Source organism: Saccopteryx bilineata, chromosome 3 (assembly GCF_036850765.1).
Source record: "Saccopteryx bilineata isolate mSacBil1 chromosome 3, mSacBil1_pri_phased_curated, whole genome shotgun sequence".
In the NCBI taxonomy this organism is placed as follows: domain Eukaryota; kingdom Metazoa; phylum Chordata; class Mammalia; order Chiroptera; family Emballonuridae; genus Saccopteryx; species Saccopteryx bilineata.
Window position 1 is genome coordinate 250,481,843 of NC_089492.1, and position 15,440 is coordinate 250,497,282.

Here is a 15,440-nt window from a genome sequence, read left to right on the forward strand (position 1 = left end):
CCTGTGTGCCTGGCAACCGCTCTCACCTAGCACGGGGAGGCTTCCTCCTCAGTTTACCAGCGAGAAACTGGAATCCCAGAAGCAAGGAGTGAGGCACGCAGGGTCACACAAAAGTGTGAAGAGCCCGGTCTCCTGCCTTGCAGCCCATAGATCTACCTCTTGAAACCCCAAACTTGGTTCCACAGGGCATGATATCTGGGTGAGGAGCTATACATCCTTTCTGCTAATCCCTATTAGACAGGCCCAACTTTCTTTAGAGAAAGAGGGATTTAAGCCTCTATTCCTCTTCCTTGCCTGCTGGGCTCCCACTCCCACAGCTCAGGCTGAAGAAAAAGCACTTCCTGGGGCAGCCTCACATGCCTGATTCTCTGGTTTCTTCCAGGCAGAACTACAAGAATTACTCCATGGAGTCAAGGACCCATTTTCGAATCCAGGCCGCCATACTCCAAGCCAAGTCTTCTCTAGGGAATGGCAACAGAGCCATGGTCTCATCAGTGTCCTTATAGTTTGTGCAGCACTCCCCAGTTGGAAGACAGAAACAGCTGGACAGAGCTCCTGGAAACATTTGAAACTGATCCCCTCCCCCTGCCCTGCCTTTGGGGCCCACCGGTGCTCCAGTGGGATGGCATGACATGAGTATCCGTGAAGAAGCTGCCTGGCACTTTCACCAGTGTGGCCAAGGTCCTTTGCCAAGGACAGAGCAGGTGGAGCCCTCTGCCTGCCCTATCACATATACGGGTACTTGTTTTTCACTGTGATGTTTAAGAGAATGTATGAACACTTTACATTTTCCTTAGAAATACAATGACGGGATCATAGTTGGCTTTTTAAAAAACCACCAACCAACCAACCACCTGTAAATCTTTGCTTTAACTCATCTGGATCTGGAGGTCAACCTGTATGATGCCAAAGGCCAAACTGCTTTTTAGACTTCAGCAAGGGCTCAGCTTCTGGGACTGGAAGGACTCTCAGGAGGGTCCGCACCTCAGGCTTCCAGGCTTCTGGGGGCTGCACACAGAGATTGCACGTAGATACCCACTGTCTTCTTACACTTCATTTTAACTCCCTTTGTATCTTTCCAATTTAAAAAAACACGTCTTTTTAGTGATATGATTTTCATTTCCGTCCATATGTAGAAGAAAAATCAGTCTCCACTAATTAAGGAACGGGGACATCAAGGCCTGGTGTGGCTCTTTTTGTGCCAAGAGGTTGGGGCGGGGGTTCTCAGATGGAAACCACTGGGAGTAATTTATGAAGTCATCTGTACTTCATTCTGAGGTACATTTATTTACTGTCAGCATTTTTCCTAGAAAAAGAACGATTACACACGGCTTACTGTATATGCTTTAAAATTTTCAGTTAAGAGAAAATAGATATTTTAAGTAATAAAACTTATATACTTAAAAGAGATTATGCAACATCTATTTTAGTAAAATATGTGTTGCTTTAATTCTTAGGCAGGGCAGAAAGGTTGGATCAGAAACTTTATGGTCCAAGTATGTTTTATTTAGACAACAACACAAGACAGCCTAAAATTTCAGACTTTGTTACCAACATTTAAATGGGGAGATTTCACAAATCTGGTTTCTGGCCTCATTAGAAAAAAAAACAAAGACAAAAACCAACCTGGCAACACTGGGTCTCGTTAGCAGAAGGCGACAAGGTGACACTCAGTAGGAGCTGAGTAGAGGCCACTTTAAACACTTCCCAGTCCCTGACAGCACCTGCATTTGCAAACTTTGGGTCTGGTAAAGTGAGAACTCAAGTTCAGTGATCACCACATTTTACCATTCCCCATCTCATGACAGCATACTTCAATTTAACCATGCCCCTAGAAAAATCATGTACACAGTAGAAAAATTCATCTGTGAGCACATGACTCCTGAAATACATGAATGCAGATTCTGTAAGGGAAGACCCACAGACACCTTTTCCAATCTTCCAGCAGTGCTGCATTTATTCAGCAGACTCTTTTGAGCATCTCTGCCAGTGGCTGGGTGGGTTACCCGCTTCCTATGATGGATAATGAAGCAATGGGTTTCAGGTAAGAAGGCGTATTCTCATTACAGAAAGAAAGCAAAGAGAAAACGCTCATCCAAGCTCCTCTTTTGCACTTTGTACTATCAGAACAGAAATGCTAAGAAAAATTTTCCTTCTCATTTTGTTAGAATTAGAAAAAGAATGCTCTCCACAGAGCAGCCCTTTGCAAGCTCTATCTCCTCCACAGCCTTCTAGGTTGTTGGGCAGGGCGTGGGTGAGAGGGCGACTAGGGCCAGGCCTCTGAACTGAGTAGATGGCCTTTTGTGGCCTACCCCCTCTGCAAATATCAGAACCCTCTCTACTGCTATATTAAAGCAGCATACTGGTCATAGGATACCAAGCATAATTTATAAAAATAGTTTATAAAAACACTTCCATTTTAACATTCTAGGTGCTTTTACTTGTATTTAAAAAATTTATGCCAGATGGTTTCCTTGTATTTGTTGATTTCTTGCTGGGCTTCATTAATTGGCCTACGTCACCTGTACCTCTGTCTGCTGCCCTGGCTGCAGTCTGGCTGATAAGAGAAATCAGTGGGTTTTATCTCCTTTATCCTGTCTGCAGCTTGAGATAGTCTATGAAAAACATGTATGTGAAGGAGGGTGGAGGGTGAAAATGTTGGGTGTCTGACACCACCATATCCTTATGAAGAGGCCTTTGAAAGTGAAAATTCTGTTACGGGCTTCTCACTGTGTCTTCTTTGAACCCTTTCTGGTTACTTCTTCCAGACCTTTCCAGCGCATCTGCCCCGGACAGGCAGCTCATTAGGTGGAGAGTTTTGACCTAGAAATAAGGAGACTTGTATTCTAGTCCCTGCTTTGCCACTTATTTTCAGAGGTACCCTGGGGAAGTCACAGACCCTCTAAAAATTATTAATTTGGGCTAGATTACTCTTTCCTGCTATCAACAGTTCTGATTCTAACTCTGGTCAAGTCCGTTGGAGGGTTTTCAGCTCCAAAATGAGGCAACATGTATATAAACGCCCTACCTTTTGCCAAAGCCATGTGCCCTCCAATCCACTCAACCATAAGTAACAGGCCTTGATATAGGCCGGGATGCCCACAGTGAGTAAGCCTCACTGAGGCAAGTCTCAATCCTGTGCCACACAGAGGAACTCAGATGTTAGGAAGTAGCAACTATGTAGTATGACCTGAAGAGGCCCTTGACAACAGAAAGCCTACCTCTGCCTCTTACTGGCTGTAGGCCCTTGGGCCGGCAGGGCGGCTTTCAGCAGTGTGCTGGTCCCTATCAGTTCTCCCATGTGTTGGCAGGATTCCCTATTCCTAATCTCTCAAGTCAGAATGGGACTGTTTCCAAGGCAACTATCGTCATTCACGGCAAAAAGCCATGACCTGACAGCAAAGCCAGGACCCTAAAAGGCCAACACTAATCCAAGACTCGGCTGAAGTCCATGTGGGAGATTCCCAGCAATTGAAGAACACTAGTAGGTCTTTAGCCCGAGCCTGTGAGTACTAGAACCATTCAACAAAGGAATAAAATCCAAAGACACTTTTCTCTGAAGTTACTCCCAAATTCATTTCTTCTGAAATGATGAGAATAGACAACTTCTTGTTTGCTTCAAAATTAAAGCCTACCCTATGTCCTCAGCATCATTACATTAATTTGGTAATAAATAAGAGGTGCCTGGATTCCGAAAACGCAGCCAATGGGAACATCTCACCCCTGTCCCCAGATATGTCCTTTCCAATGCTGCTAAGTGCCTTCTTGCTTGGGTTAGCACAGCGCCCGGGAAATCTGGTGCAAAGTTCACTACTGCCCAAATCCACAAACGAGCCTCGTTTTGGCGGCTTGAAAAATTCATTTCTAAATTAGCAATCTATGAATTTTCTCTACTGTATAAATCAACTGTCAAGAGACAAAAGGTAACAGAGACCTTCCTTTGGGAAGACATAATTACAAATGTTATTACGGACTTCAAAAAGTTGACATTCAAGGTTAATCAGACATGCCACAGCTAACACCTCACAAATGACTGGGTTAGAGAATCCTTTTCTTCACATCATTAACCAACAATTCTGAATATCAGAGACTATATGCTCTGGGTGGAAGAAAAGTAGCTAATATCAAGCACTCATTATTTACCAGTTGCTATTCTAAGCTCTTTACAGGTTTCTAATCCTCACAACCACACTATGAAGTAAGGACTGTTGTTGTCATTTTGCAGATGAGAAAACTGAAACAGGTGAAATAGCTTGTCTAAGATCTCACAGTTACTATGCAGCATAAAGATTTGAAGCCAGGCAGTTGAACTCTTAAAGCCCATGCTTTGCTAAACTGCTGGTTGAATGGAAAAGTTTGAAGTTGGATCTGAATCAGTGATATGGACCACTGTGAAAGCACTGGCTGACACTCAGGTACTAGAAATCCTTGGCGTGGAGCTCACAGAGCATATGTCTGTGTGGTCGTCTTCCCAGGCCACTTGGCTTCATGAGGTAGAAATAGGGACTAACCTGGACAAAGCTAAAAGACAAGACAACCCTTAAGCAATATTTGCTCATAAGATCATCAAGAGATATTGGAGGAAAAGGTAAGACCCAATGCCCCAGTGGACAGGTCGAGTTCTGGTCAGCCATTCCAGAGATGAGAAGTGAAGCCTGGACACATGCAGAAGCTCAGGTCTGGGCTGACGCTTGGGCGGAAGCCAATCACATGCTAGAAGAGGTTTGGTATAAGACAGTAAGAGGTCGGAACATTTGAAAACTGGGCAGCATATGCTAAAGACCCTCAATTTTAAGTCTGGCTAGCTGGCCAAACACACCATACCTGTGTGTCAGAGTGGTCCATGGGTCAACAGTCTGTCGCCCCTGTTGGTTGGTGATGGTTCCCTCTCTATCAGATATGTCAGATTCTGTCGGGTCTCTCTTCCCTATTTTCTCCTTCCCTTCACTTAATAACTACTGAACCCAACTGTCTTGATCTTAGGGAGCTTATTCAGCAAACAAGTAAACAAGGATTAAACCCATGGAGTAAACAGCAGTGGGTGTGTTTGGTCCAGAGGATAAACCAGCCATTAGAACAATCCAGGAAGGCAGAGACTCTAATTCCCAAAGAGCTGAGACAGTAATAAGCTTGACATTTTAGAAGGCACATACACACAAAAAAAGTCTGAGGCTAGAAGGTAGAATAATATGAAAGAGGCAGAAAGCCAACTATCTGTTAAGTTTGGATTTTATTCTCAGCACAATAGGATGCTATACAAATTCTAAGGAGAGGAATGATATCATCCAATTTACTCAAAATTATTTTAGCTGCTATGTGAAGAATGGATTATATGGGGTTAAACATGAAATTTAGGAGGCTGGTGCTATGCCAAAGTCCCAGCAGCACTTGCCTCTGCTTTGTGTAAAATTGCTGATAAAAATACATCTTCTCTTCACCAGCTACTAGACTTAGGGAAAAAAATACTTTCAATATGCTAAGTGACAGCCAGGCTCTAAGAGCCAATGTGAATTGGCATTTCATGTCCTTTGCTCATCATGGAAACCAGAAACCCAATTTATGAAAATCCATATCCATAAACGTGATTTCTTACTTCAAAGTAATTAACTTTAAGAAATAGTCCTGAGAACAGTACTTGCGATTACAAACCATCTCAAAATGCCCTACTAAATAGAGTACCTGCTCACTACAAGAATGTTTATAAATTCTTCTTCCTCACATCAAGATAACATTATAGTGATTATTAGTGTAAGCAAGGGCTGTGAAGATAAATGGTTTGTGAAAAACAAATCCCCTTCCCCCCACACAGCACACCCTAAAATTGTAGGTATTAATTTATAATGTGCTGAGTTCAGCTACTCTCATAGAAGGTTATGATTCTATAGTGTCAAACTCAAGGACTGGCTGATTCTGGAACTGGCAGAATGTAGCCTATTCTCCCAACTCTAGTAAGGAGTGCTGGAAGCTGATCTCAATCTTTCTGATAGCATAGTCCAAGCTTCCCAATTCACATACAATGCTTTTGGATCCCAAATGACTAAATTAACTACTTATGTAGTCCCCAGAGAAATGATGAGAAAAACTGGGCTCATCATTTTTTGCAAAACTAGCCAAATCTTTCAAGCATTAAGGGGTCACCACTATGACCAGACTCTTGAGGCAAACCCTCAGTTACCAATTTCAACAATGTCTTTTCAGTGCCAAGAAATCTGGAGCCTATAAGCACTGATTTTATAGGAGGGATTCAAAGCAACAGGTGTTGCTCATCCTCTGAACACAATCAATCTTAAAAGCCTAAAATGTGTACCTTATTCATAATGCTGCTTTGTTCTTCATTCATATGCAGAGAAAAACTTTCTGTGGAAAACCTCCAAAAATGACTATCTTCCAGTGGACAGTAACTTCTCAAGAAACAAAAATGTAAAGGAAAGTTAGTTTCCCTCGTAAAGTTCCCTTAAAAACTTTATGAAATAGTAAGTGCTTTTAGTCTATCGGTAACAGTTAATCAGATGGTTCCAATTATTGTCCTGAGCTAATGCCTATTACTCAGAGTAATAAAGCAAACAAGAACATTAACAATTAAAATGTACAGATAAATCCAAATCCCTTTTATAAAATTTCACTAATGCCTCTAAAAAAATTTTTATGAATCAGTTAATGGATTGTAAAGGGATTCATCAGGATATTATTTCCATGCTAAAGAATAAAAAAACACCCAAAGGCCAAACAGAAAAGCAAAGTCTGGATACTCGTACCTGAAACACTCAAACTTTGAATAATCCATAGGCACCCGGTACTGTTGTTATTTTTTAAACTACCCCTGTGTGGATTAAAAAAGGACTGGTTACAATCAAGTAGGCTATTGCTTTCTCAGCCTTTTGGCCAAGATCAAATTATAGAATTAAGTAGGCTAATCAATTTTTTGTGGGTGGTTTTAGATCGAGAGGTTCTCATAAAAGGGATTACAAAGTATATTTAAATTAATACTCCCCAAATATATGTACCTCACCTATTTACTAACTTCTATATTTTTTTTTTTCTCCTTTGCATTTTTCTGAAGTTGGAAATAGGGAGGCAGTCAGACAGACTCCCGCATGCGCCGACCGGGATCCACCGGCATGCCCACCAAGGGGCGATGCTCTGCCCATCTGGGGCGTCGCTCTGCCTCAACCAGAGCCATTCTAGCGTCTGAGGCAGAGGCCACAGAGCCATCCCCAGCGCCCAGGCCAAAGAGAGAGACAGAGAGGGAGGAGAGGGGGAGGGGTGGAGAAGCAGATGGGCGCTTCTCCTGTGTGCCCTGGCCGGGAATTGAACCCGGGACTCCTGCACGCTAGGCCGACGCTCTACCACTGAGCCAACCGGCCAGGGCCAACTTCTATATATTTAAAAAAAATTTTTTTAAATTTTATATATTGTTTTAATATAAACTTTAATGTGTTGTAATTCTTACATGTTTATTTTTCTCTAGCTGAAAATACTGTGTGCAGAGCTAACAAATTGTCCAGCAAATTTCCCCTAAATAAATCAAATTTAACTTACCATTGTCTTTTAAACCACTAGGAAAGTACTATTTTAAGATATTTATATAATGTAATACGACCAAACATTAGTTACTCAATTTAAACCCTTATGTTTAACGTTAGTCATCACAAACTAGAGCCATCTAAACTCAATTGGGAGCATTAAGTCACTACCTGAGCATAACCAAATATATAAACTGCCATATACAGAACCAAGAAAGATTATTTTTGACAGTTCTCAGAAAATCTCACGTAACAGTGGGTCAATCAGTAATTATATTCAATGCAATGATGAAAATGTGAGATGGACATTTTTATTCTATACTTGACAAGCACTTATTAAGAACCTAAGTTTTGAGTATATCTTCCTAAGGAAAAAGTTTATGTGAGGAGATAAATGGATGAATCCAAACTTCTAACAGAGAGGCTAGCTTGTAATACTGATTCATTCCTGAAGAGAGCAGGAGCATCAAATAGCCAGGGGGCATGAAGTTGATGGAAACAAGAGACCTCAATGGCAAAATACTTAGAAACTGAGACCAAGTGGGAAAAAAAGAAGGAATTCAGTAAAGCCCTAGTGGATTAATATAATGCAGTCAGTGGCTCTCATGCTCATGCCTCCCATGACGGGACATCCTGAACCAGGCTTGTATCTTAGGGAAGTCTAGTTGAGTGTACGAGGGGAGCAGGGGAACTATTTACAAAGGGGTGCTAACAAACTAATTACTCTGGCCTTCTCCCACCCAATAGAAGAGATGCTCTTTAAAATTCAGGTGAGTAGGCCTGACCTGTGGTGGCACAGTGGATAAAGCGTCAACCTGGAAATGCTGAGGTCGCCGGTTCAAAACCCTGCGCTTGCCTGGTCAAGGCACATATGGGAGTTGATGCTTCCAGCTCCTCCCCCCTGTCTCTCTCTCTCTGTCTCTCTCTCTCCCTCTCTCTCTCCTCTCAAAATGAATAAATAAAAAAAAAAAAAAAAAAAAAAAATTCAGGTGAGTAAATTTAATATTATTTCGGGAGCTACTAACCAAAAATCCAGCTTCTTTGTGTGTCCCCTAATTTCAAAATTAAAGATTAAAGCCTGACCAGGTGGTGGCGCAGTGGATAGAGCGTCGGACTGGGATGCGGAAGGACCCAGGTTCGAGACCCCGAGGTCGCCAGCTTGAGCGCGGGCTCATCTGGCTTGAGCAAAGAGCTCACCAGCTTGGACCCAGGGTCGCTGGCTCCAGCAGGGGGTTACTCGGTCTGCTGAAGGCCCACGGTCAAGGCACATGTGAGAAAGCAATCAATGAACAACTAAGAAGTCGCAACGCGCACAACGAGAAACTGATGATTGATGCTTCTCATCTCTCTCCGTTCCTGTCTGTCTGTCCCTGTCTATCTCTGCCTCTGTAAAAAAAAAAAAAAAAAAAAAAAAAAAAAAATTAAAGATTAAAGAATCAGTTGAGGTTCTCATGTCAGCTATGACGCACTTACATGCAAGTAACTCAGAAAATGACCACTAATCAATGCCCTTGTAGGCAGAGCTAGCCACCAAATGGCATACATTTCTGAATTATGCCCAAGAAACTTACCTTCTTTTCCTGTTTCCTATGGTCTTCAGGACCACTGGTGGCTCTACTTTTGACTATATATATTGTTATTCCTTTTTTAAATGCATGCTTCCTTACAAAGGAGCTTTTTAAGTAGAGAATTAGTTACTTCAGTGCTCACTGTATTCTGTAAAACCAGAAGGCCTTTAACTTTTAAAAAAGATTTTATTTATTCATTTTAGAGAGGAGAGAGAGAGATGGGGGGGAGGAGCAGGAAGCACCAACTCCCCTATGTGCTTTGACCAGGCAGGTCCAGGGTTTTGAACCAGTGACCTTAGTGTTCCAGGTTGACGTTTTATCTACTGCACCACCACAGCCCAGACTCATACAGTTTTAATATCACATGGAATACTGGCATTTAGGGAAGAGTCTTATAATACCTAGTTTAAGATTCTCGCCTGTGGTGGCGCAGTGAATAAAGCGTCGACCTGGAAATGCTGAGGTCGCCGGTTCGAAAGACTGGGCTTGCCTGGTCAAGGCACATATGGGAGTTGATGCTTCCAGCTCCTCCCCCCTTCTCTCTCTCTGTCTCTCTCTCCTCTCTAAAAATGAATAAATAAAGTAAAAAAAAAAAAAGAAAAAAAAAAAAAAGAGATTCTCTAAAAAGAACACTCATAGAATTGAAAAGGCTTGTGTGAACCAAACTACAAGTATCTGAAAGTACTGTATTTATACTTGTTGGGTTTATATTTAAAAGAATAAGATTCTTTTATTTTTTCCTCAGCAGGCTTTTCAGACATTTTAAATCCTATAGCCAAGTATGAACACATCTTGCTCAAATCTAAATATGTTGAGCCTGTCATTTGGTTTTAAGAAATCTGGAGCTATCAAGCTTCTAAATCTATGATTAACTGGTATTAAATGTCAAACCATAAAAAATATTTTGCCAAAAGTATATATACCTAGAGATTTTAAAGTAATTAATTAAATTTATACATCTCTATTTTAAAGAAAGGTTTAGATAACTTGGGGAGTATTGTCATGTAATCAACTCTAGCTTTAGCCCTTTACAATTGTATTATAACTTTATTTAACTTTGTAAAAACAAAAATTGATGGATCTTAACATGGTAAATGAACATCAAAATCCAAGAATACAATGTACCTAAAAAAGCATTCAGCTCAATACTGGTTTCTTCAATATTGTTGCCAAACTTCTGTGAAAGAAGCCTTGGGTAGAGAAAGACTAACAGCAACATAGAAAATGATTTTTTTTAAAAAAGTTCATTTACCAAATTTAACAATCTTTAGAAGAAAAGAAAGTCTGACTATAATACTTGATGACACAGACATCATGTTTAAATAGAAAACACAAGAATAAAAGTAATATTCACTAAAAATATTGCACAACTTCAGGTGTTTCTTCCAAATTTGCTTTATGTAATCGGGTGGATATAAATTAATGAACAAAAACTTAAGCGAGATACATGTAACAATTTAACAGAACCTGAAAATATCATTTCTTTCATTTTTTTTTCTTCTCAAATTCAAAGTCTTTCCATCATGGGGCTCATAAGAAAATTAAACAACATATGGATACTACAGTCAAATGTCAAATCTTTAAGAAGTACTTAAGACATACTAAATTCCACTATAATGCAGTTATGAAGAACCTTTAAGATACTTGTGTTTTGTATGTAGAAAAGTGTTAGAGTGAAATAGTCAACTGAATACAAACATTTCTGATTTGTTAGGTTGAAATTGTTTCTCCTTTTGCTAATGAATGACTTTTCTTTAGCTGTAATATCACTGAGCTGAACAAATAAATCACCATTGAGTACTTAAGAAAAAATAAACACATGCTAAATGGATAAAACATTACAAATACATCTTTACTAGACCATCTCTACTTCTAACACTTAGAAGCTTAGAGATTCAGTGTTCTTATATTAACTGCAAGAAAAAGAAAGGAGAAATTCCTTCTCTTGAGATCACAACTATGAAATCATGTGGTTATACAAATTCTCCATTTGTGTGCAAAACATGAAATACAATTATCTTTAATTCTCCTTGCTTACTAGACTTGTCAGCTAGCAGGACTTTCCAAGAAACAGAGACTGAGATGTGTTTTGTGTAACTTCAATAACCTCAGCACTACAATAATAAGAGATGCAGTATCCTTTTGCTATGGTTCAAAACAGGGAAGGAGGTCATAAGAACAAATAAATCAAAATTGTTAAAGCCAAGAAGCTTTCCTCAGTTTCACCATGGTGCCACTTTCACTTTTCCATAAGCATCATGGCATAATTCAAGATCAATAAATCAGAAATCTTATTATTTAAAATTTGCCTTGACTTTTAATTATCACTATTTTTACCAAAATAATTAGATAAAACACATAGGAAAGGGTAATATTAAACCCCACTTTATTAGAGTTGGTTTCTTGACACATTCTTTTTTTTATATAGAAAAGGGATAGTGCATCTCAGTTTGCTTACAAGCTAGGAGATCACTTTGAATTCTGCATTTCCTAACTGCAAACAGTATAGCACTTATAACAGGTTATAAATAAACTTGTTTTTAAGCATAGAGCCAGCCCCAACGATAATAATACACTATTTAAAAAGACCTAAGGCAATGAATTCCATTTCCAATGGAAAAAAAGAACTGTGCAAACAAGCTTAAAACTACTTTTTTTGTGCCAGTGTTATAAAATGTAGCTTTTAATAAAACCTTGACCCAAATGCCAGCAACTTCAGAAAAGAATTTGGGTGGGGGGGGGGGGAGAAAAAGTTATTTCATTTAGGAAAAACAACCACTACCTGTTTCCTAATCTTCAACACACACAATTTAAACATATACAGCTGCTGTAACAGTTTACACAATTCCTATATACTGGAACAATAACAAGATCTAAATACAATTATATTTTTAAACACTGGGTCAAGGCTTTACATAAAAATACCATCCTACTTTCCCCCTTAAGTTTCTAAAATATGATGTACTTTTCCCCAATATCTGCAGCCATTCAGGAATTTTTAGGAAACTTTTGTGCATGATCTTAATTCCTAAATCCCTGGCTCTTTGGGCTCAGTGACAAAAGATCAAAACCACCAAAAATAATGGTTCACTTGAAGTCAGATGAGAGACCCTGGCTCAATTAGTTTCATAGGATGAAAGCAGTGCTGCATCAACTGGCTCCATGCAGGAGGGGCACGTGAAGGATCTCATCAACCAGTCATCTATACAGTCCAGGTGATAGATGTGCATGCACGGCAGAAATCGAATTGGGTCCCCATAAACAAAGTCCATCATACAGATCACACACCTGTTGGGAATGAGGGAGAGAAATCAGAAAGCATTTTTAGAGATGTGTTCTATCTAGGATGCTCTTTAAAATCCCACTACAAAGACAGTGTAAATCCAAACAGATAAAAATGGCTTGGCCAGTCATCTTGCTACCAAAGCAAGTTGAAAATTTTCCTGTAAGTGTTAAACAACCCACAATCTTTTATTTCTCTACCCTGGAAATATGCAGAGTTTGAGAACAATCAACAGAACAAAGAGAAATGGATCATAAAGGGACCGGAAGGAGAACATGATGCTTCAGATAGGAAACCACTGACTTGATAAACTTTATTTGAACTGAGTTTTTAGTTGTAAGTCCAGGAGTAAGATAGTTTTCATTTTAATAACTGCCTATAAAAACAGAACCACTAATTTCAGCCTATTTACTGGACAGCTGTAGGCAAAGTCTCTTCATTAACTCCAGTTTCAAGTTTAATGCACTTTTCTTCAGGTTCAAGAAGTGTTGAACAGTGTTCAAAAGTCAGTATTCTAGAGCTATGATCTTAAGTGCTAGCACTAAATGGTGCTAAGGCTCAAACAGTCAAAGATCAACACAGTAAATAAGATTAAGCTTGAATTGGCAAGACCACTCTCAACCTAAAAGGAATATGGCTGTCTTCTTTAGTAATGCTCAGACAGTAACACTGAGGACACACACTCTCCAGAAGTAATATTTTATATTCAACTCACCAGGATTAATAAAATTATTCCACATGTTAAGAAATGGATATAAGATTTTCCTCATACCACTAAAGACCCTCGGTAAACTATTTTAATGGCTACATATACCACAATTTACTTATCTGTGCCTCTATTGTTGTTTTTCACCAAATAAAACTACGGTGAATACCTTTATGCATAAAGCTATGAGTTGGAGTGAAGTACACATTTTGGGGTAGATCTCTAGAATTAACCGTCCCAAAGAGTATGGACCTGAAGGTCGCCGACACACTGCCGAACTGCTTTCCCAGCTGACAAGGCAATGTTGGTACTACGTTCATACTCACACAGACCATTTTTAACTAAAATCAACTTTCATCCCATAGACAAGCAACATAGAAAATGGTCAGAATCCATACCATTATCTTAAAAGGTATTTTTATATGAAAATTCTTCTTAAATTACTGTATCTAAACATTCTCTTGCATTAACTGATTATATTATCTGACTTCTAAAACGTAGGGGAGTATTTTTCTTTAAAAAAATCTCTTAAGATGGACCTCTGAAACACGTATAAAATTAAAACTTACTCTCGGATCTTTTTTTCTGATCCATCTCTTCCAGGGTCATAAACTCCTTTAGGCAGATGTTGTATAAGGCCTATTCTTTGAGCTATCCTAATTTGTTCCTCTTCAGTCAGCTGAGTTGCTAGGCGAGTCTGGCTAGGTGTTGGATGATAGACCGGAACTGGAACTTGTTCCTATATTTTAAAAAATGGAGAAAAGTATTATTTTCTAAAATTTGTTTTCCTTTTGTTTCTTCTTTTTTTGGCTGGCAGGAGGGGATCTGGGGAGAAGCTGAGCTAGAGCTCAATATTATGGAGTCCGTTGACCATAAAACCCAGATACATTCATTCCTGATGCACAAATAGATAAATCAATATAATTAATGAGTTGTATGTGATATTCTTTAAGTCACAATACAGTTTTGTGGCCTCAGTATACCATTATTTACATGAGAACCAGCCATTATAGACTCTTATTTGTAAACTTATTTTTCTTTCCATACAGACAACAACCTTAAAATTAACTTTTTACTTGAAAAGACTAAACATTATTGCAATAAACTTTTGTTAAAATTCCTTTTATGCTTCTGGATACCTATTTAGCTATGATAATTGAGTGAGCCAGAATGAGGCCACTTTTCCTCCCAAATGGAATACATAGCTTTTGGGGACATAAACAGCCAAATATCTACTTATAACATTCACTTACTTGCATATATTACTATATAAAATGTATTAATTTAGACATATTGCTATACTGCCTTTTCTCTACTCACATTTATAAAGTAATTTTATTCATACTCTTCATAATACAATCTTTCAACAGATATTCACTGAGCATTATGTGTCAGGTGATAGGGAATTGAGTAAACAATATAAAGTTCCTAGAATGATAGAGGATGCTACTTTAGGTAGGCAGTTCAGGGAAAACCTCTCTGATGAGGCATTTGAGAAGACACCTCAATAAAGTATGAGTAAGAAAGTGCATCTTTGACCTAACTTCTTTGTGGCTAGAACTACTTGAGCCACCTAATATGGTTTTCCAGAGAACATCTCTACTGAATAAACTGACATTAACACTCTGAATCCATGGGTGAAACTTTCACAGGAAATACAATGTCAAATCACAACTACTTACATTACATTTTGAAAACACTAATACCATTCAACCTGTAGGATCAATCCTTAACCCTACAATTTAAGCACTTCTTTACAATGACAGCTAATATTTGCAACTGTGAGATTCTGCCTCCAGGAATAACTTCTAAATTTCTGTTAAGCTTTAAAAAAAATTCTGTGAAATAACCTCCATAATCAGGCAGGGCTACTATCAACTGAGGCTATTTAGAGCTAATGGCTTCAGTGGTTCAAAATAAAATAATTGAGAGAGCACTCACAATGAGAATATAAATTATCCTTTTCAAATAGAAATTTTAGGGGACAGTATCAGATAGATAAAAATTAAGCTCAAATACCAAAATGTTTAATTCAAGGAGAAAAAAACTCTACCACAATGTCTTCTAAAGTTACTGTAATGTCCCTATAAGTTATCCTTATAAACCCTTTTCTGACAGTAGTTAATGAAGTTCCTGCCAAAGACAGTTCAACATATGACTTAAATATTCCTTTTCTCTGAGATTCAGAACAAATGTACAATTAAAGAGCTCAAACCTAGCAAATCCTCTGTATAGGCTCTGGTACAAGTAAAATGATAGCAGTTCAAAGTTTTGTGTTTTATGAATTTCCATATAAATTTATTAATAGTTACTTTAAGTACTTTCATACTTCTACCACATCATTTAGGAAATAAGCATGT

At 38.8% G+C, this 15,440-nt stretch overlaps 2 protein-coding genes across 3 annotated transcripts in view; one reads left to right on the top strand and one right to left on the bottom strand.

Annotated features, from left to right (window-relative positions):
• Positions 1 to 7,040, top strand: part of TTC39A (tetratricopeptide repeat domain 39A) — a 50,945-nt gene extending 43,905 nt beyond the window's left edge. For both annotated transcript variants that reach the window (XM_066269221.1, XM_066269220.1), the window contains exon 18: positions 383 to 7,040. In XM_066269221.1, the coding sequence (XP_066125318.1) occupies positions 383 to 506 (124 nt within the window). In that variant the 3' untranslated portion in view covers positions 507 to 7,040. The remainder of the gene's footprint in view (positions 1 to 382) is intronic.
• Positions 7,041 to 10,470: 3,430 nt separating this feature from the next.
• RNF11 (ring finger protein 11) overlaps positions 10,471 to 15,440 on the bottom strand; it is a 54,228-nt gene continuing 49,258 nt past the window's right edge. The window contains exons 2-3 of the mRNA XM_066269222.1: positions 13,650 to 13,819; positions 10,471 to 12,379 (exon numbers count right to left, since the gene is read on the bottom strand). Of these exons, the coding sequence (XP_066125319.1) occupies positions 12,208 to 12,379; positions 13,650 to 13,819 (342 nt within the window). The 3' untranslated portion in view covers positions 10,471 to 12,207. The remainder of the gene's footprint in view (positions 12,380 to 13,649; positions 13,820 to 15,440) is intronic.